The sequence below is a fragment of the Schistocerca serialis genome, chromosome 1 (genome assembly GCF_023864345.2).
Source record: "Schistocerca serialis cubense isolate TAMUIC-IGC-003099 chromosome 1, iqSchSeri2.2, whole genome shotgun sequence".
NCBI lineage: Eukaryota > Metazoa > Arthropoda > Insecta > Orthoptera > Acrididae > Schistocerca > Schistocerca serialis.
The window spans coordinates 520889907-520910866 of NC_064638.1; the positions used below are offsets into that span (position 1 = coordinate 520889907).

Sequence of the window (20960 nt, forward strand, 5' to 3'; positions counted from 1 at the left end):
CATGCCTTGCACACACCCTGTCAGTACGAATCAAATCGGATATGGGATGTTCGTACGGTGCCATCGTAAGCAGAGTGTCGTCGTGCCGCTCTTCTATTGTATTCAGTGAACCCATACAAAAGATTCACATTGGCCAAGTTTTCATCAGTAAGCCCATACACAATGTTCTTAATGTACACCTAATACTGCTAGAAATACAGAAACGAGCAGTACTGAAAGCGAGACTGAGGACGAAGAGTGAAGTGGTCGTTGGTGTTGTCAACAGCAAGTAGTAGTCGACCACAATATTATTGTAGCTGAGAGTGAGGGCGCTTCTATCGGTTAAACGCGAGTTTTTATCTGTGATTTTTCACGAGGACACACTGAACTTCTTGACAGTATACACACAACTTTCTTTAAACCATTCACGGTAGGACGCGCTTTCCTTAGTCACCACTGCACTTCTTTAAAATAGTGTCACTGCGTGTTTCTGGCAATACCATGGGAGGCCATGTGCAATAATATCGTGGTCAGTGGTACTTGAATGAACTGAATAAATTTGTTACCTAACAAGACAAACAACCGCATACAATCGACAAATATTTTCAGTGAAATAAAGATGCAAAAATAAGCGGTATAGGAATTCAGATGAAGTACCGGAGGCCACAGGTCACTTATACCAAAATACTCACAAAATGTCTCTCAATAACCTTCGAAATTTTGTCCTTGAGTTCTGGTTAGTAACTATCAGTCTCCGATTTATCTCTCGATCCATATGAACGTACAGAAAAATTTTGGAAACTTAATACAATATTCTGTCCGATGTTACATTCTCTGTTACCTGCAATCTTAAATGACGAAACGTGAAGTCTACTCAACATATTTTTTGTGTTCATGATATTCTAATTCTTTTTGAAGGTTGTTTCTCTTATCATATTTTCATTGCATCCTCTACATCCTCTTGTTGACATTTCCTAGTAGTATTATTTAATTCTAGGTGTATATGTATTGTTGCTACTATCGTTTCATTGAAAATTTTTGACAGCTCCCCCAGTCCATTTAAATTATCTTTTCTTTTGATTTCTTGGTATCTATAACAGCTTTTGTTACTTGTATCTTTAGTCTGGGACTAAGATGCTGAACGTGGTTGATAGGATTCGGTGTTCTTTAGTATTTCTTAATGTTGTTGTTGTTGCGGTCTTCAGTCCGAAGCCTGGTTTGATGCATATCTCCTTGCTGCTCTGTTCTGTGTGAGTCTGTGTAAGTAATACAACCTACATCTTTCTGAATATGCTTACTGTATTCATCTCTTGGTCTGCCTCCACGATTTTTACCCCAACACTTCCCTCCAATACTAAACTGGTAATTCCTTGAAATCTCAAAATGTGTCTGTTGATCACTTTCTTTGGTCAAGCTGCGCCATAGATTTCTTATCTCGCCAGTTCTATTGAGTACCTTCTCATTAGTTAGGTGATCCACCCATCTACTCTTCAACATCCTTCTGCAGCAACATCATTTCCAAAGCTTCTATTCTCTTTGTATCTAAATTGCTTATCGTCGATGTTTCAGTTCCATGTATGGCTACACTCCAAATACCTTCAGCAAACACTTCATAACACTTATGTCTATGTTCGATATTAACAAATTTCTCTTCTTCAGAAATGCTTTCCTTGTCATTACCAGTCTACAAATGTACATTGGCTGTCATCAGTTATTTTGTTGCCCAAATAGCAAAACTAATCTACTACTTAAAGGTTGTCATTGCCTAATCTGGTTCTCTTAGCATTCGTCTACATTTCATTATCCATGTTTTGCTTTTGTTGATGTTCATCTTATATCCTCCTTTCAAGACACTATCAATGCAGTTTAACTGCTCTTCCAAGACCTTTTCTGTCTGTAACATAATTACAATGGCATCGACAAAGTCCCTGAACATTAATTCCTACTCCAAATTTTTCTTTGGTTTTCTTTACTGCTTGTTCAGCGTACATGTTGAATAATATCAGGGGTTAACTACAGCCCTGTCACACTGCCTTCTCAACCACTGCTTCCCATTCATGCCCCTCGACTGTCGTACCTGCCGTCCGGTTTCTGTACAAGTTCTAAACAGACTTTCGCTGCTTATATTTTACCCCTGTAACCTTCAGAATTTCAGAGAGAGTATTGCTCTCGCCTGCCGGGGTGGCCGAGCGGTTCTAGGCTCTACAGTCTGGAACCACGCGACGGCTACGGTCGCAGGTCCGAATCCTGCCTCGGGCATGAATGTGTGTGCTGTCATTAGGTTAGTTAGGTTTAAGTAGTTCTAAGTTCTAGGGGACTGATGACCTCAGAAGTTAAGTCCCATAGTGCTCAGAGCCATTTTTAGTATTGCAGTCAACATTGTCAAAAGCTTTCTCTAACTCTACAAATGCTATAATTGCAGTTTTGTTTTTCCTTAACCTATTTTCTAAGATAAGTCGTAATGTCACTATTGCCCATCTGTTCCTACATTTCTCCAGAATTCAAACTGATCTTCCCAGATGTTGACTTCTACGAGTTTTTCCATTCTTCCGTAAAGAATTCGTGTCAGTATTTTGCAACCATGACTTATTAAAGTGATAGTTCGGTAATTTTCACAGCTGTCAGCACCTGCTTTCTTCTAGAAGTCTGAGAGTATTTTGCCTGTCTCATACATCTTGCTCACCAGATGGAATAATTTTGTCATGGCTGCTTATCCCGAGGCTTTCCGCAGTCTTGACACAATGTCATTTACCCCCGAGGCCTTGTTTCGACTTAAATATTACCGAGTTTTGTCGAATCTTTCTCGCAATATCTTATCTCCCATCTCATCTTCATCTGTGTCCACTTTATCTTTCTATAATATTGCTTTCAAGTTCATCTCCCTTGTATAGACACTCTATATAGTCCTCCGGTTTTTCAGCTTTCCCTTCTGCGCTTAGGACTGGTTTGCCATCTGAGTTCTTGATATTCGTACAGCTGTTTCTGTTATCTCCAAAGGTGTTTTTAATTTTCCTGTAAGCGGTATCTACCTTCTACATTTCCCTTAGTGACATATACTTCTAAATCCTTATATTTGTCCTCCAGCCATTCCTCCTTAGCAATTTTGCGCTTACTGTCAATCTCACTTTGTAAACGTTTATATTAGCTTTGGCTTGCCTCATTCGCAGCATTTTAAAATTTGATCCTTTCACCAATTAAATTCAGTATCTCTCGTGTTATCCAAGGTTTTCTTAATATATTCTCGTAATCTCCTTTTCTGGATTGCTGCCTACTAAATCTGCAGCCTGACTAGAAAGAACGTGTGCTGTTGTGCGTAGCTTTGAGTACTGACTGGTGCGGCCGTCGGGCAGCAGCGTGTCGAGCGCGTTGAGCGGGTAGGCGGAGCAGGTGATGTTGGAGTAGCGCCAGAACTCCCTGGCGCTCAGCTCGAGCATCTCGCGGAAGACCTCGGCGCGGCCCAGCTTGCAGGCGAGCGTCAGCGGCGTGAGGCCGGCGCGGTTGGCGATGCCGTTGCACGCCGGCAGCTTGGGGTGCCGCAGCGCGTAGCCGAACATGTCCTGCAACACAGCGGCACGCCACGCACTCACTCACTGGACAAGGCGCCATTACCTCTCCCTACACAATACGTTGTAAGGTGCATTTCTTTAACATACCCAGAAATGTTGAACTCGTGACAATTAAAAGCTCTCTAGTTACCATTAAGCTGTATACTGTACTACTGTCAATACAGATTCATACGTGCACGGGATAAGGTATATGTGCTATACAGGGTGAGCCACCTAACGTTACCGCTAGATATATTTCGTAAACCACATCAAATACTGACGAACCGATTCCACTGACCGAACGTGAGGAGAGGAGCTAGTGTAATTGTTTAATACAAACCATACAAAAATGCACGAAAGTATGTTTTTTAACACAAACCTACATTTTTTAAAAATGGAACCACGTTAGTTTTGCTAGCACATCTGAACATATAAACAAATACGTAATCAGTGCCGTTTGTTGCATTGTAAAATGTTAATTACATCCGGAGATATTGTAACCTAAAGTTGACGCTTGAAACCTCCGACGTTCAGTTGCGTGTTGTAAGAAACACGGGCCACGGTCGGCGAGCAGCATCAGCAGGGACATGTTTACGATGACGACCGTGTTTACGAGTGTGGCTGTAGTGCACTGTTGTGGTTTGGTCTAGCTGTCGCAGTGCCCGCGTGTAGCGCTTGCTGATATTGTTATTCTGCATTCGTCTCCGCACGCAGACCAACTGTAGTACACCATGTTACCAGACATCTGTGATAGTGTAGTGTTGTAGGAACTGTGACCATGGTGTATTCGAACTCTGAAAAGGCGGAGATGATACTCATCTATGGCGAGTGTCGACGAAATGCAGCTGAAGCCTGCAGGGTGTATGCAGAACGGTACCCGGACAGAGAGCATCCAACGTGCCGCACATTGCAAAACATCTACCGCCAACTGTATGCAACAGGTATGGTCGTAGCACGCAAACGGGTCCGTAACAGGCCCGTCACAGGAGAAGCGGGTGCAGTTGGTGTGTTAGCTGCTGTTGCCATGAACCCACACATGAGTACACGGGACATTGCGAGAGCCGGTGGACTGAGGCAAAGTAGTGTCACGCGCATACTGCATCGTCACCGCTTTCACCCGTTTCATGTGTCGCTACATCAGCAATTACATGGTGATGACTTTAATCATCGAGTGCAATTCTGTCAATAGGCATAAACAGAGTATGCGTTGCAGTTCTACCTGTTTACCGATGAAGCGGGTTTCACAAACCACGGGGCAGTGAATCTACGGAACATGCATTACTGGTCCGTGGACAATCCTCGCTGGCTCAGACAGGTAGAGCGACAGCGACCGTGGACTGTAAATGTATGGTGCGGAATCATTGGCGACCACCTCATTGGTCCTCATTTCATTGCAGGGGCCAAAACAGCTGCAACATACATCGCGTTTCTACAGAATGATCGGCCAACGTTGCTCGAAAATGTCCCACTGGAAACGCGTCGACGTATGTGGTATCAGCATGATGGTGCACCTGCACATTCCGCAATTAACACTAGGCTGACCCTTGACAGGATGTTCGACGGGCGTTTCATAGGACGTGGAGGACGCATAAATTGGCCAGCCCGTTCTCCTGGTCTTACACCTCTGGATTTCTTTCTGTGGGGTACGTTAAAGGAGAATGTGTACCGTGATGTGCCTACAACCCCAGAGGATATGAAACAACGTATTGTGGCAGCCTGCGGCGACATTACACCAGATGTACTGCGGCGTGTACGACATTCATTACGCCAGAGATTGCAATTGTGTGCAGCAAATGATGGCCACCACATTGAACATCTATTGGCCTGACATGTCGGGACACACTCTATTCCACTCCGTAATTGAAAACGGAAACCACGTGTGTACGTGTACCTCACCCCTCATGGTAATGTACATGTGCGTCAGTGAAAAATACCAATAAAAAGGTGTTAGCATGTGGACGTAATGTGCTGTTCCAGTCTCTTCTGTATCTAAGGTCTATCACCGTTCCCTTTGGATCCCTACGTAATTCGGTGCTCTCCGATACACACGATCGAACAGCGGAGGAGTGGTACTCAAGCGTCAACTTTAGGTTACAATATCTCCGGATGTAATTAACATTTTACAATGCAACAAACGGCACTGATTACGTATTTGTTTATATGTTCAGATGTGCTAACAAAACTAACGGGGTTCCATTTACAAAAAACGTAGGTTTGTGTTAAAAAAACATACTTCCGTGCATTTTTTATGGTTTGTATTAACCAATTACACTAGCCCCTCTCCTCGCGTTCGGTCTGTAGAATCGATTCGTCAGTATTTGATGTGGTTTACGAAATATATCCAGCGGTAACGTTAGGTGACTCACCCTGTATACTTCGCTTGGCAATATGTGTTGGACGCCAGTGTAACTTCGTACACGTAACCACCAGAAGCGGACAAGTGTAATGAAATGAACACGCTTAGCTGCTTACAGGCGTTGACATACGTCTACAGGGACAATGAAAATGTGTGCCCCGACAGGGACTCGAACCCGGGATCTCCTGCTTACATGGCAGACGCTCTATCCATCAGAGCCACCGAGGACAGAGAAGATAGCGCGACTGCAGGGATTTATCTCTGGCACGCCTCCCGCGAAACCCACATTCTCAACGTATTGTCCCGCACTACATTCGTACTCCCCCGCCCATTATACTCATTACTCGCGGCGCGTTGCCGATTCCCGTAAGAGTTCGGGCACTGTTTGTGCATTCGTACAGAAGAATAAGATGATCAAGTGGCCGGTGAGCCTTACCTATATATATATATACTAAGATGGTATCTGTTCTTTCGGAAATGTCCGAAAGAACAGATACCATCTTAGTATATATATAGCGGACAAGTAATTGAATAGAGCTGCATTTCTCTGTGACAGGTAGAACGGCCACTAGAGTGCATTAGCGTTGTTGGTGTTTTGTTACCAGGCCTGTTAGGATATATTAGAGACGTGAACAGCGTCAGTTGTTGACTGATCACCGTGAAGGACGCGGGGACGTCGCGTACTCGCGTAAACAGCGTTTATCAGCACCTGACAGAGTCTGAAAGGGGTGTCATTGTGGGTATCCGTATGTTCGGTCTGTCGAATCATGCAGTTTCCTGATTTGTGGGGCATTCGGATTTGAATGGTGAACTGAAGACTATTATAAGGTATAAGGCAATCGTTCAAAAAGGGCAATCGTCGAAAAAATACGATATGCATACGAAACAGAAGATAAACACTCCGAGTACAAAGAAATGCGGATCAGACTTCAAAGATGCCCCATAAAACAAAAAGAACCAAAGTCACTGTGGAGGGGACAGCATTGAATCATAAATCAAAAGGAACAGCACCAGAAACTGTTACAGGTTCTTGCCGGCCGCGGTGGTCTAGCAGTTCTAGGCGCTCAGTCCGGAACCGCGCGACTGCTACGGTCGCAGGTTCGAATCCTGCCTCGGGCATGGATGTGTGTGATGTCCTTAGGTTAGTTAGGTTTAAGTAGTTCTAAGTTCTAGAGGACTGATGACCACAGATGTTAAGTCCCATAGTGCTCAGAGCCATTTGAACCATTTTTTGTTACAGGTTCTTCATGCACCATGTAAATGATTATCAACCACCAAGGCGACCAACATAGAGAACTACTGCATTCTAACCAATTACTGTGGGAAGCCCCTTCACTGTGATGAACAAAGGGATAAATGATCGAGAACAGCTACACATAGCAAATGAACGAGCCAACTCTTCCTACTCCTGATGAACTTCATAGTCCAGTCAACGAAGGAAAACTAGGGGAAAATCGTGTAATCGCAAATTTTGGACAGTGCTAGGAGCGAGTATTATGAACTACGGGGATGAGGCAGTATGTTAGCATTTTTATATCAAATTGATATGCAAATTAATCAATTAATTAGACCCACCCCTAGCCCTACCCCCAGATGACGTCATGAGTTTTCCCTAGCCGGCATGTGAGTCACCACCACCCCTCCCCCACCTGCCTTATTGATGGGAATTTCGAATTTTGGCATATAATTTAAAAATGGTGGGAATTTCAAAAATGGCGAGAATTTCTTTGTCCCAAGGCTTTGCTGATCTCCCTCTCCATCCCTCACCTGGGGAACTGGAGGGAAATGAAAAATGGCGGTGCACTTTCTCGGATTCGAACCACGCTCCCTCTGGGCAAAAAGCCCAAGTGCATCCACCAACATACGCAAATTGTCCAACGCAGGAGAGGACGGTTTGGCTAGACTACTTTATTTATTTTGGGTGGAAACTGAAGTAAAGGTCGCTCCTAACTACTCAATTAATCATAAAGATCGGTCCTAATTGCACAACTATATGCATGGCGCTTCAGAAGTTGCTTGTAAGTCCACAATACAGCTCAAATATTGACGATGCCATATAACTAGTGCGAAAAGAAATTCACAATACCATTCAAAACTAGTGGCACACGTACGCAAAATAAACTTTAATAGAATGATCCCTTCACCAACAAGCTGGTGGGAAGTTCTATCTTTATTTTTGGTAGGAGATGTGTTCAATTGACGAGATGCTGGTGTTGTACAGAGAGGCGTTTGATAAGTGTATTACTGTAAGCATACAGCTGAGGACTAGCCTACATAAGGAATGGAAGGAGGTGATAATGGACAAGAGTAGCTGGAATAATTTTCAGCAAATACTGGTGGTGCAGCAGGATGGACTGAAGATGCATTTCACAACTCATAGAGACTATTGCCTGTGCTGGAGCTGTTTGTGTTTCTGACATGCCGGGTCTATCCACAGTGCATGAGACGACTTGGCACGCCCCCTGCCATCCCCTTTTACCGACCAGGTGTGTGTGCCACACAGTTCGCTACAGACCCCTCCTGCTGCATTGCTCCACAATTACCCTGCAACCTGGTGCTCGAAATTCAGGTAGTCCAATACAGGCTACCACAACTAATGGAAAACGCTTCACTGCTCTAATTCCACATCGAAATGGTCATGAAAAAACCAGCGCTCGTTATCAGTGGGTTATGATGCGACACACGTACTCGGCACTGAGAACCTCATCATAATAACACATCTACCACAAAAACCGACCCCAAAAGATCACACCAGGAGAGAGGTGCGGCAGTTACAGGATGTGTTCTCTTTGATGTGCGGTCACGAACTAACCAACCTAGACCCAGTCTTACCTCCACCCCCCCCCCCCCCCACCCACCACCCCTCATCCCTCCTTCTCACCATAGGCTGGCGTACAGGCCAGTTCTATGCTGTCACTGATGGTCCACAAAGAGATGAGGTGAATGTGATACACTGTCTGCGGAAATCAGTCACGGATGGACCAAAGATTTAATAACAGGTTGCTTCCTGCAGTCTGTTTAACATATTTCTTGGAAAGACTGCCTGTCACCCATCTACCCAGATGAAAAAAAGAAACGAAATTCTGGAGAATTCTCCAAAATGCTTTTTCAAATGTCAGCTGGTTGGGAAACAGACAGTTACCACCGCCATCCACCAACTGCCGCCAACTGCCGTAGCTGAGTGCACAGACACTGGCCCTCTGCAACACAACCCACTCCAGCGGGCAGTGCTCCTCAGCAGAGTATGAAATGATCCAGACAGTCAGTGGACCACAGTGAGATAAATGATGGCTACCTTGACCACGTGTTGTTTGTCTAAAAGTGCAGCTGCTCCACGACCAAAAAAACTGCTTCCACTGGTGCCCACGGTACTGCGAGGGAAGACATTCTGCCTACTATTGTCCATTATCAACTCCTTCCATTCCTTATGTAGGATGCTGTAGGTGCAGTCCTCAGCTGTATCCTTACAGTAATACACTTATTAAAATCCTCTCTGTATTTAATGTCAATGTACCCCTTATAAGGGAGCATCTATTTAAAAAGCACAATTGCGAGGGCCATAAAGAAACAGCCTTCTTTCCACGAAAATAGGTGCAATCCATTTTCTTTCATTTTTATGAGCAAAACTGTTATAGTCTGAGAGCATTCCTCGTGTTCAGATTAAAAAGTGCTGCGCACAAGAGCATTATATTCTTTTCAGACGATTGAATTATAATTATAGAACAGCGTCTATACAGTCATTCTATTATGTTCGACTGCAGGATATTGTTCACGTCTCTCTCCCTACCTACCATTATTTTGTGACATCCAACAAAGAGAAAAAGAAAGAGCTACAGCGCTGCCACCGATCATAGATCACCAAATTGCAGAGGTTGGAGCTCAATAGCGGTACACCTGACAGATGTATTCACTTACCTTACGTCTCTTATGTATATCAAACTTGTATAAAATGGCAAAAAATTCCCCTATTTTTCTGTGAAAACTATCGATCACTGCAGAATGTCCTCATTATTTCGAAAATTTCATTGGGGTAAAGAAAAAGAGGAAATTTAAACTCCAAACAAAAAAATCTATGATACGCGATTTCTTTCAGTTTGATGGTCAAAATTACAAGGTTTGAGAGCATCCCTGGTGTTCAGATCGGTGTCTGTAAATAAATTGTCATGCAAGTGTGTAATACAAACATTTCAGACACGTGAGGTAATATCACAGGATACAGTGCTTCACGCCACCTGCTCTCATGTTGGAAAAAAAAGAAACACAATCATTTTATGTTTGGCAACAGCAAGCTATAATTCAAGAGTATGTTGCTGTTTTTTACACTATGGCAATTTATGTGTTACCAGTGGAATGGTATATCGCACTGGCGTTTACAAAATCTAGAAAGACAAATCGTGTAATAGAACCTCCTAATACCACCTGGTAGAGAACCCTATAAGATTCCACTGATACATCGAAAACAAATACTGTCTGCATGGTGACATCTGACATTTTTGATCCCTCTACTGACTTGTGTGTAAAGTTTGTCACCCAGCAGACTATGATTCATAACAGCAGCAGATTCTTGCTTTGTAGTTTCATAAGCAATTTGGGCATCACAGAACAGCCTGTTTCACGCAATCTACCCACATGTCAGAAAAAAAACAATCATTTCTATGTTCAACAATGAGCTATATTTCAAGTGGTACTTAATACTTTATGATTAGAAGTTATGAGGTATGAAATAACACAGGAATTGTTGCAATACATATTTTTAAACTCACAATAATAATAAAAACAGTAATGATTCCACCAGAATAGACACAGTCGATTTATATTAGTTTTATAAGCAAAATCAGTGTTGATTGAGAGAATTTCGTGTGTTCAAATTACAAATTGTCATGCATGAGGGCATTACATTCATGGCAGACATATGAAATACCGATACTGATCCGTATATATACAGTCATTAATTAAATTTGAGAGCACTCCTCATCGTTATTTTGTAACATGAAGAGTAGGTAAAAATAAAAAAATAAAAAAAAAACTACGAACTATCTGCATCCAAACTTTAAGCAGTTACAACACTCCTGGAATAGACCCTCCTATAACGTTCCATCGCATCTTTCTCTTTCAATAGCTCAGGAGCCGGTTGTCAGTGATCGAAGTCGCCTGCAGAGACCTGTGTAAAGTTTTGTCGTCTGTACTGGAGGAAGACCATACCCCACAGACTATTAACCACAAGAGAGGGTCATAATCAGTTTGAAACATTGTATACTGCTGTAGAATGTTCAGGCAATGTATTACTACAGCTTTGTACACTTCCATGCATTTATTTTCTACCACGACTACAACGTCTGTGTCAGATGCTAAACCAACTTTAACATGTTTTGATCCATTGGCTCTCAAAGAAAGCTGAATATCACATTGTGAAAACTGTGATGTTCCCACAACACACCAGGTGCTAGAAACAAAACACAGAGACTTTGTTTTTTATTGAAAATGTGGAAGACTTCGCAACATATGGAGACTGGAAGTGTTTGCAGCATTGTGGAGCATTTCCAAACAGATGTCTAAAGGTGATGACCTATGCATTTAATCTCTTCTTCAACAGTGACGGTGTTCCATTTCAAAGACCATTTTTTCCTTATGTTGCAGCCATGTACACGATCACTGGTCCAGAGTTGACGATCTCTGGAAGGTGCTGTTCACAGCACACTTGGGGTATTAGAAATAAAAAGAAGTACTGTTATCTTAGTGGAAAAAAGATGTGACAGGCATCGCAGTATTTTGAAATAGGACGAGACTGCAGCATTGTGGAACATCTCCTAACAGCTGTCTGAAGGTGATGACCTCTTCATTTAATCCCATGCTCGACAGTGGCAAGTAGCAGGTGCCCAATGTTCTGCCAAGACTCTCACAAACTAGTGTTGTAAAACATAACGGTCTGGCACTACGTGATATGGACACTGAACACAACATGCTCTGTATTCACATTCCAGTGCCGTAAATGCTATTCCACAGAAATTAGCTCCCAACTCAAGTACCAGAACACTCTTAAACTATGTATCTGCATTTCAGATTGGCTGAATTTGACGGCTAAGGAGTGCTCCTCAAACGACAGTCAATTACATGGGTAATGATCGATGTGTTTGTGTGGATTGATGGATATCTAAAATGCACTGGAAAACGCTAAAGTGCTGTTTATTAACTTCGACTGGAATGAGCACATACATTTACTGTACTGGTCCGACTCTACTCATTGCAGCAGGATGGCGCTGCACTCCTAGTGAAACAGGATGAGCAAATTTATTCAGACTAAGAATGGTGTCACCTCCTCAGCTGAAGAGGCACTCAATGTCTTCAAACTGAATGATGGACGAGTCTTTTCAGATGAGTTCCAACAGTTGCGGTACTTTCAGCTACCTAGTTTCGGGCCGCGCGGGATTAGCCGAGCGGTCTTAGGCGCTCCAGTCATGGACTGTGCGGCAGGTCCCGGCAGAGGTTCGAGTCCTCCCTCGGGCATGGGTGCGTGTGTTTATCCTTAGGATAATTTAGGTTAAGTAGTGTGTAAGCTTAGGTACTCATAACCTTAGCAGTTAAGTCCCATAAGATTTCACACACATTTTTTTTAACCTAGTGTCAGATACTTTTGAGAGAGCAAATAATCGGTTAAATTCTCTCTCTGATTACAATGCAGATCAGTTGGTGAAGTGAACTTGCTGTCACTGTAAAAACTCTATTATAACCTTTTTACAGAGGGGAAGATATTGCTGTCGTCGTAGCGAGCAACCAATAAATGGAGGGAGTAGCGGATGTTTTCCTTGTCTTTGTTAGTGACCACTGCAGGTGCCCTCTTTGCAACCCCCATCACTCTGTGGACGGGCAGTAAAACGACGAGCATTTGTTCTGGTCAGCTGTGGAGAATGGCAGGCGGATCTCTCTATCATGACCTGACAGCAGACAAACAATGTTTTCCTCGAGCAACACCAGACAAACAATGTTTTCCTCGAGCAATACGGTAGACTTAGTGGGCTAGTGCAGCTGTGAGCTGCACAGAGATGCAGCGACCACTCTAACAGTTGGAGACTACAAATTAAATGCTTTCAGTCAGTCAACTGCTTCTGAAATAGATCGCGGTACTTCTCTTGTGTATGTGCGTGTGTGGGAGCGCCCTTAACAATGGATTATGTACGTAACTTCAACACTAAAGGAAATTCACAGCAGAAACACTGCACTGAGATTTCTACATGCAGAATTACATAAGTAAGCAGACTACATCGCTGGCGAATTACGCAATTTCCGCTCTTGATCAACACTATTCTCACTGCTTCTGTAAATTACCAGCGTTCTGATCGAGCAAATTAATTGGTTATGGAGCGCTTGTCAATTACAATTTAGTACATCAAACTGAAAGAAATCGCTTAACATTGATGTCTTTTTTATCTTCAGAGTTTAAATTCTCACTTTTTCTTTACTCCAATAAAAGTTTCTAAAAGGACATTCTGCAGTGATCGTTAGTTTTCGCAGCAAAGTAGTGGAAGTTTGTTTCGATTTTACGCAGGGTCGATATTTATAAGAGATGTGAGGTAAGTGAATATATCTGGCTGTGCTAGTTGTGTTTTTAAGATTATTTTCTCAATCCCCATTACATGTGTTGCATTATGACTCATTGGTAAAGAGTGTTGGTTTCTTCACGACAGTTTCGATGTGCAACTGGAATAGTGAAGTACTTTTCATCAGTTGTGATAGTGTGTATTGGCGTTCCTGAATTTCGAGCACCAGGTTGCAGGGTGATTGTCGAGCTATGTAGCAAGAGGCATCTGTGGCGAACATCGACATGAAACAGTGGGACACACATGTGGTCAGTAAAAGGTGGTGGCAGTGGGCACACAAAGTCGTCTCCTGCAGTTTGGTCTGACTGGCCATTTCAGAAACACAAACAGCTCCAGCACAGGCAATAGTCTCTATGACTTGTGGACTGCATCTTCAGTCCATCCTGCTGCATCGCCAGTATTTTTTGAAAAGTATTCCCCCTAAACTCATCCATTATCACATCCTTCCATTCCTTATGTACGATGCTATAGATACAGTCCTCAGCTTTAAACTTCTCTCTGTACAACACCAACATCTAGTCAACTGAGCACATTTCCCACCAAAAATAAAGATAGTACCTTCTTTCCATCATGTAGGTGAAGGTATCATCCTATGTAGAGTTTATTTTGAGTATATCTGCCACTAGTTTCAAGTGGTATTGTGAAATTTTCTCCCAACAGGATAACACTAGTTTTATGACATTGTCAATTTTTGAGCCGTATTGTGAGTTTAGGCGCTACTTGTGTGTAGCTGTCCAGATGGTTGTGTAATTAGGACCAGTCTTTATGATTAATTATGTAATTATAAGCAATCTATACTTCAGTTTCTGAACCAAAATAAATAAAGTACACTAGCCTAACCTTCCTCTCCTGCATCTGGAAGGTTTCCCTGTTTTGGAGGTGCACTTGGGCTTTCTGTGCAGAATGACAGTGGTTTGAATCCCGAAAAAAGCACAACCATTTTTGATTTCCCACCAGCTCCCAGCTGGGGGGTTGGATTGAATGTCAGCATAGCATACACATGTAGTTCCAGCCATTTTTGAAATTTCCAACATTTTTTTACATTTGCTCCCAAAATTCGAAATTTCCACCAAAATTCGAAATTTTGTCAATAGGGCAGTGTGGGAGGGGGAGGGGAGGACATGAGGAGGGAGGGGACCTACGTGCCGAATGGGGAAAACCCATAAAACCCATGATGTCATCTTGAGGTAGGGATGGAGGTAATTAACTGATCAATTTAATTAATTTGCAAATCAATTTGATATTAAAAATGAACCTGTACTGCCATCATCCCACTACTACCACATATTAAAAATCTTCACTGATGGGGAATGAACGAGGGATTAGGGACGTATAAAGATATTTTCTTACGCTTTTCTTGAGTAACTCGAAAACTGCTGTTTTTAACGTAAAATATTTCCCTGTACAAAATTAAACTACGTTAAATTCCCACCGAAAGAGATCATATTAATTTTTTCCTAGCACTAATAATTTCCTCGTTGCAGGCGATGAAAAAATCACATATTATTAAAACAGTGTTCTAATGTTATAATAATTATTTTTATTGTTAAATGAAGCGGGTTAAGAACAACTATTAAAAGTGTGTATCGCATGTAAGTGCTGTAGAGCCGTATTAAGGGAAAAATTGTGTTCTTGAGGTGCAACAGCGTGGAGTGGATGATGGACGCTGGGCGGCGGAGGGCGGGGGGGGGGGGGGGGGGGTGGACGTGTGGGAAGATAGGCTATAGAATTGTGATGAAATGGCTCAAATGGCTCTGAGCACTATGGCACTTAACATCTGAGGTCATCAGTCCCCTAGAACTTAGAACTACTTAAACCTAACTAACCTAAGGACATCACACACATCCATGCCCGAGGCAGGATTCGAACCTGCGACCGTAGCAGTCACGCGTTTCCGGACTGCAGCGCCTAGAACCGCTCGGCCACACCGACCAGCGGATTGTGATTATGCAGTTCCCTCTGTCATAGGTGTTCTGCAAATTGAACAGCGACCAGGTGGTTCCCAAATTTACTGAAGATGGATGAAATGGTTCCCCACTCCATCTACCCAGCTACATCATAAGAAGCAACTGCTGTATGTTTCACAAAGTTATACCAACCCTTCTGCACTGCGCCTTATGAATCACTTGCAACGCAATGTATAGACACACCCGGTCTGGGGATGTTCGTTTTTCACTAAGTGAGTTAACATTACATGGACTGGAGATATGAGTTACAAATAATATTAACACGAGAAACGCATATGGAAAAGTACTGCGTAACTCTGCACGCTTTCGACACTACTTGAGGGGGAATTGTCTCTTAGTCATCCTGTCAGGCAGTTGTAGTATTCTTCCGGGAACGGCGACTTCCTTAACCCCGAGAAATGATCCTTTTTCAGTTTACAGACAGACTGTACCTCCACAGCATTTCCTGTCCAGTTCTGCAATGCGAGCAGGCAAAATATCTTCACAGCGCTCGTGTTTATACAACGGAATTATTTTCAGTTCATCATCATGAGGTCCCATACTCCGAGAGACCCGCACCGCCATACTAGGCAAGGTCCTAGCGGAGGTAGTTTGCCATTGCCTTCCTCCGACCGTAATGGGGATGAATGATGATGACGACACAACACCCAGTCATCTTGAGACAGGAAAAATCTCTGGCCCCGCCGGGAATCGAACCCAGGACCACGAGATGCGGATATTGTAAATATTTTAAGTTATAAATACTTATCTGCAGTTGTTAACTGAGATTTTTATGTAAAATGCGTTCCTATTAACAGTGGCTGAGAAATGTATAATTTGTGAACGACCTTTGTAGTGTTGATGAGGAAGTGAATGCGTTGGTAAATATGGCACCTTGGTGCTGTTTGTTAGTTACAGGGTATTGTAAAGTAGTGTAATTCCATTTTAGACACTTACTGGTGTATTAATGAATGACCAGAATGTTACTATACTTCTGTCACCAGTAACGGTGTTACTGGTAGGCTGCGTAAATCTCTTCCATTCAGTAATTGCTGGAACTTGTAGAGTGGGCTGCACTGAGTGGAGCCACTTACCACACATCCACAGTATATTTGCCAGTGAGGATGTGAATGTGGCTCAAGGAATCAGACGGATCATGTTCAAGTCTAAAACAGTAATCGGCTGTAATGCATTGCTTGATTTATGTTGAAATATCTGAGGTTCTGTAACACAAAGGTAATTTACTTCTGTTGCAGACGAAGAAAATTTAAGCCTCTGAAACTATTTAGATGTTGTCAGAGCGGATGCTCGAGTGATGCATCTAATACAACTCTTGCTGTGAAAAGTACTCCATTCAGTGATGGTATAGGCATTCTCAGTTACATATTGACAGAACGCTACACTTGGGATAGGCTCTTCGGTGTGGTAGACAGTTCCCTTCTTCTGAGATCTGCAACCTGAAGAGCGTGCATGCTAGTCCCCACTCTATCCTCCCCGTTACGTCACAAGAAGCAACTGCAGGATGTTTCACAAAGTTATACCGACCCTCCAGCTGTTAAACATTTTTATATATAATAATTCACTAAACAACTGCAAATAAGTACTCACTTAATAAACTGAAAATAACTCCACTAAATAAACAAGAACTCAGCGAAGTAGTTGTGTCTGCTCACACAAGAGACCTGGACAGGAAACGAAGAGGAGTTACAGTCTGGCTGCAAAGTGAAAAGTGAGCGGCACTCCCAATGAGGGAGATTGCCTTCGCGGAAGAAAGCTACAGCTGCGTTGTAGAACAGCGCGTGGAGGTTTACGTATAAATTTCTTGTGTTAATATTATCAATAACTCGTAGCTGCATTTCATTTCGTGTTGACGCACTTTGTAGAAAAAAAAAACACGCCCGAGCGAGTCTGTTCATTGCGTTGCAAGTGATTCATACGGCGCACCGCGGGAGGATCGGTATAAGTTTGTGGAACATCCTGCAGTTGCTTCTTGTGACGTAACGGGGAAGACAGAGTGGGGACTGACATGCACGCTCTTCAGTGTGCAGTACTCAGAAGAAGGAAACTGCATGAGTACAATCCTGTGAGTTATGTTCCCTCACACCCACCCCGCTGTTACACCCTACATTCCAAGTACACATCACTTAATACGGCTCTGCTAAACTTAAACGTGGTACACACATTTAATATTTGTTCTTAACCCACTTCATTAAACTATACATTAATTTTGTACCATTAAAACACTATTTTAAAAATAATTTGCGATTTGTTCCATTAATTGCAAGGCGGGAACTATTAGTCGTAGGGAAAAAATTAATATGACCTTTTCTGTAAGAAATGTAATGGAGTTTAACATTGTAATGGGAAACATTTTAGCGAGAAGCTGTTTTCTTTCAGGACGCATATATGACTAAGAACAACATTTTAACCAGCAAACTTATAAACACAGATGTAAGAAAATTGTTTTCTAAATCATTTTTATGGAGGACATTGCTCTATGGAAGTGAAAATTGGTATCTGGGTAAAGTGGGAAGGAATCGCCTTGAAGTTGCTCAAATGTGGATATGATACAAAATGACAAGCTTGGAAATCTTGATGGACGTCAACGAAGAGAGAAAATTATTAATGGAAATGGAAAATAGAAAAACAAAATGTATTAGACGTGTCATCAGAAACCAAACCTTCATCAAATATTCTTGAAGGGAAAGTGCCGAGAAAGGAAGAAGGAAGACGGCCTAAGATGAAGTATTTGGAACACATCTAGGAGGGGATAGGATGTGACGATCACAGGAACTAAAAAGAATAGAGTTATTGCAACGACAAGGCACTAGCCTTTAGAATATGTAGGTGTACAGCTTCGGTAAATAATGGATCCTAAGATAATAAATGGACATTAGAGACTGAGAGGAACAGAAGATAATAATATGGGACGACGACTAAAGCTCTAGGAACATTTTCCCAGGATGGATGCACCCGACTAACGAAGATTTTCAAAGTACTTAACAAGAGACATAAAATTTCCGTTAAATGGTTTATGGAAGAAAGGAAGGATCTCAAGAGCACTGGAAAGAAGTAGGAAGACTTCTTTAACCTCTCAAAGCACAAATCACTGATCAAGAACTAGTCGAATTTCTACGTTGAGCAAAATCAAAACAATGGCTGGGCATAGGAGAGAAATCAGGCGGCCACAGAGAGAATGCAACGCCTTTGGGCTGCAAAAAAGTCTTGTAGAAGTGCCTTATTGTTACTTGACGTGGTCTCTGATGGTCGTAAACGAAAAGGTAAAGCTGCAGTAAATACATTGATCCATTATTTTCTCCGAGGGGAGTATCACGGATCGACATTTGGCGAAAATGCGAGGCACTCAGCTCGCATGGTACCCTCGCTCTCTACGATCTCAGGCAGTTCGGTGGTGATCAGTGTTGTCCATGAAAACGATGTTATAATATGCGAGACGCGGTGACGTTGTGGTTTACCGTATGCTTTGTCGTAGGTTTCCTCCAACATGTTACTGATGTGGATCACTACACTGAGTGCTGTGCAGTGTTTGTTGATGAAGAGAAGGGAGAAAGGAAAGTCTGGTGCCAGCGTATTGCCTATTTGTATCGAATAACGCCAACGAGACCGCTGGTATCTCTGGCGCCCGGCTGCGGCTGCGCTCGCAACACGAGTGCGCCACTTATCATGAGAGGTTACAAGCCACTTGTGGCCTCTCTCTTCTCATTTTCCTGAATTATTTTTGAATTGTTATCACTTTATTAATACATCTCAGTGGGGGCGGATCGAGAAAGGTCATTGCAGTAAATGAAACTGGTAACAAGGACTCTGATTTTTATTCGTGATATTTCAAATGCTGTTGGGAAATTGCTTATTCTCCTGTCCTTCTTATGTGGGTGAACTGGGGCTGGACGAGGCCGAATCAAGCTGGCTTTTCTGCTAATAAGAGGTGGAGTGGGCAACAGCGTGTGCCCGCTCAGGGCGGCTGACCTGCTACGGTTCTTGGTCATTGTATTAGATATGAAGCGACAGTGAGTGTGACTTTCTGAAGCCAGCGTTAAACGTTTTGTTGCTGTTTATTGTCTGGGCTTTGGTTGGCCGACGACTGGTGTTAGTGTTGTTTTCAGTGGTTCTTGCAATCCGAGGTCTGAAACTACGAGATACCCGACACACCGGCGCCCATCGTCGGGGTGGTATTATGTTCGTTTGGGCTGCGGTTTTCACGGCTGCTTTCGTGCATCCCGCGTAATGCAGGGAGTTTTTGGGCAACTCAGGAAGACCGGAAGTGACGTCAGAGGGGCCTACTGAAAACTGGGGGGAGGGGGGGGGGTGCAACGACAATGATTGGTAAAAAAATGTCAGATTTTGCGGGATGCACTGAACACAGATAATTGACACGTTTTCCCACAGCGTCCTACGTGTGGAAACATGCGAGCTTGGTTGTGTCATGAAGCACTATCATTCGGTGTCGGTGCTCTGTGCACTAGATGGAAGTGTCTCCTCTGGACCACCAGGGAGTAGAAGTATATGGAGTCCTCTCTGGACCGCCAGGGAGAATAGGTGTACTTATAGTGTCTTTTCCTGGAGATGCTCTTGTGCAAACTTAGGAGTAAGACTGTCTCAGTGATCCGGACAGCAGTAAAGATTATTTCCTGAATTAATCTCACTGGGTTTTATCTGTCGTCATCGATCATCAGAAAGTCCAGTATCACAGAGGTCAGTTCAAAAATGGCTCTGAGCACTATGGGCCTCAACTTCTGAGGTCATCAGTCCTCTAGAACTTAAACCTAACTAACCTAAGGACATCACACACATCCATGCCCGAGGCAGGATTCGAACCTGCGACCAGGGCGGTCGCTCGGCTCCAGACCGTAGCGCCTAGAACCGCACGGCCACTCCGGCCGGCTCTTGGATCTTTCCTGTGAACGCTGAGATGTTGTCAGTAATCACTTAATAATTTTTATTAGATTAAATATTGAAAATTTTATCATTTCCAATTTTTATTCAATTCTGCGATAGCTTTAAACAGCTGAACGAATGTACTAACTATTGTGTTTTCTTTCCAACACATTTAGCTATGTCTTTTTTTGTTTGTTGTCCATGTGTTTGGTTTCTACTTCACATTAGATTTTCTTCTGATGATTACCGGCATTGCCACGGCGTTGTCACTATTTTGGAGGGGATATGAATATGCAATCTACGTTGTGGATTAGTTTTAGTAAGTTATGAAAAGCTTTGTTTTGTTTTAATTGTTAGGTGTCGTATGGACTAGTTCCTTTTCTTTGCTTTCCTGAATGATAACATGGAGCAAAACAAGATTGTTAGTAAGCGAATGTCAAATAGACGGGCCTACTAAGATGAACTTTGTTCAGCATAGGATCAAAAACGGTATTTTCACACAGAACAGGAAGCTTTAAACAGCAGAGAAAGAAAGAATTCATTTACAGATAGTGATGGGTTGGATGAAATACACAATATGAGAGAGGAAGAACACAGTAAACACAAAAGACACGCGAATGGTCAGAGGTGTACAAATTCCCCT

General features: G+C 42.8%; 1 protein-coding gene across 1 annotated transcript in view; it reads right to left on the reverse strand.

The window, feature by feature from the left end:
- The window catches only part of LOC126486316 (uncharacterized), a 259900-nt gene that overhangs the window by 160752 nt on the left and 78188 nt on the right, over positions 1–20960 (reverse strand). Inside the window, exon 6 of the mRNA XM_050108943.1 lies at positions 3311–3536. Coding sequence (XP_049964900.1) covers positions 3311–3536 — 226 coding nt within the window. The remainder of the gene's footprint in view (positions 1–3310; positions 3537–20960) is intronic.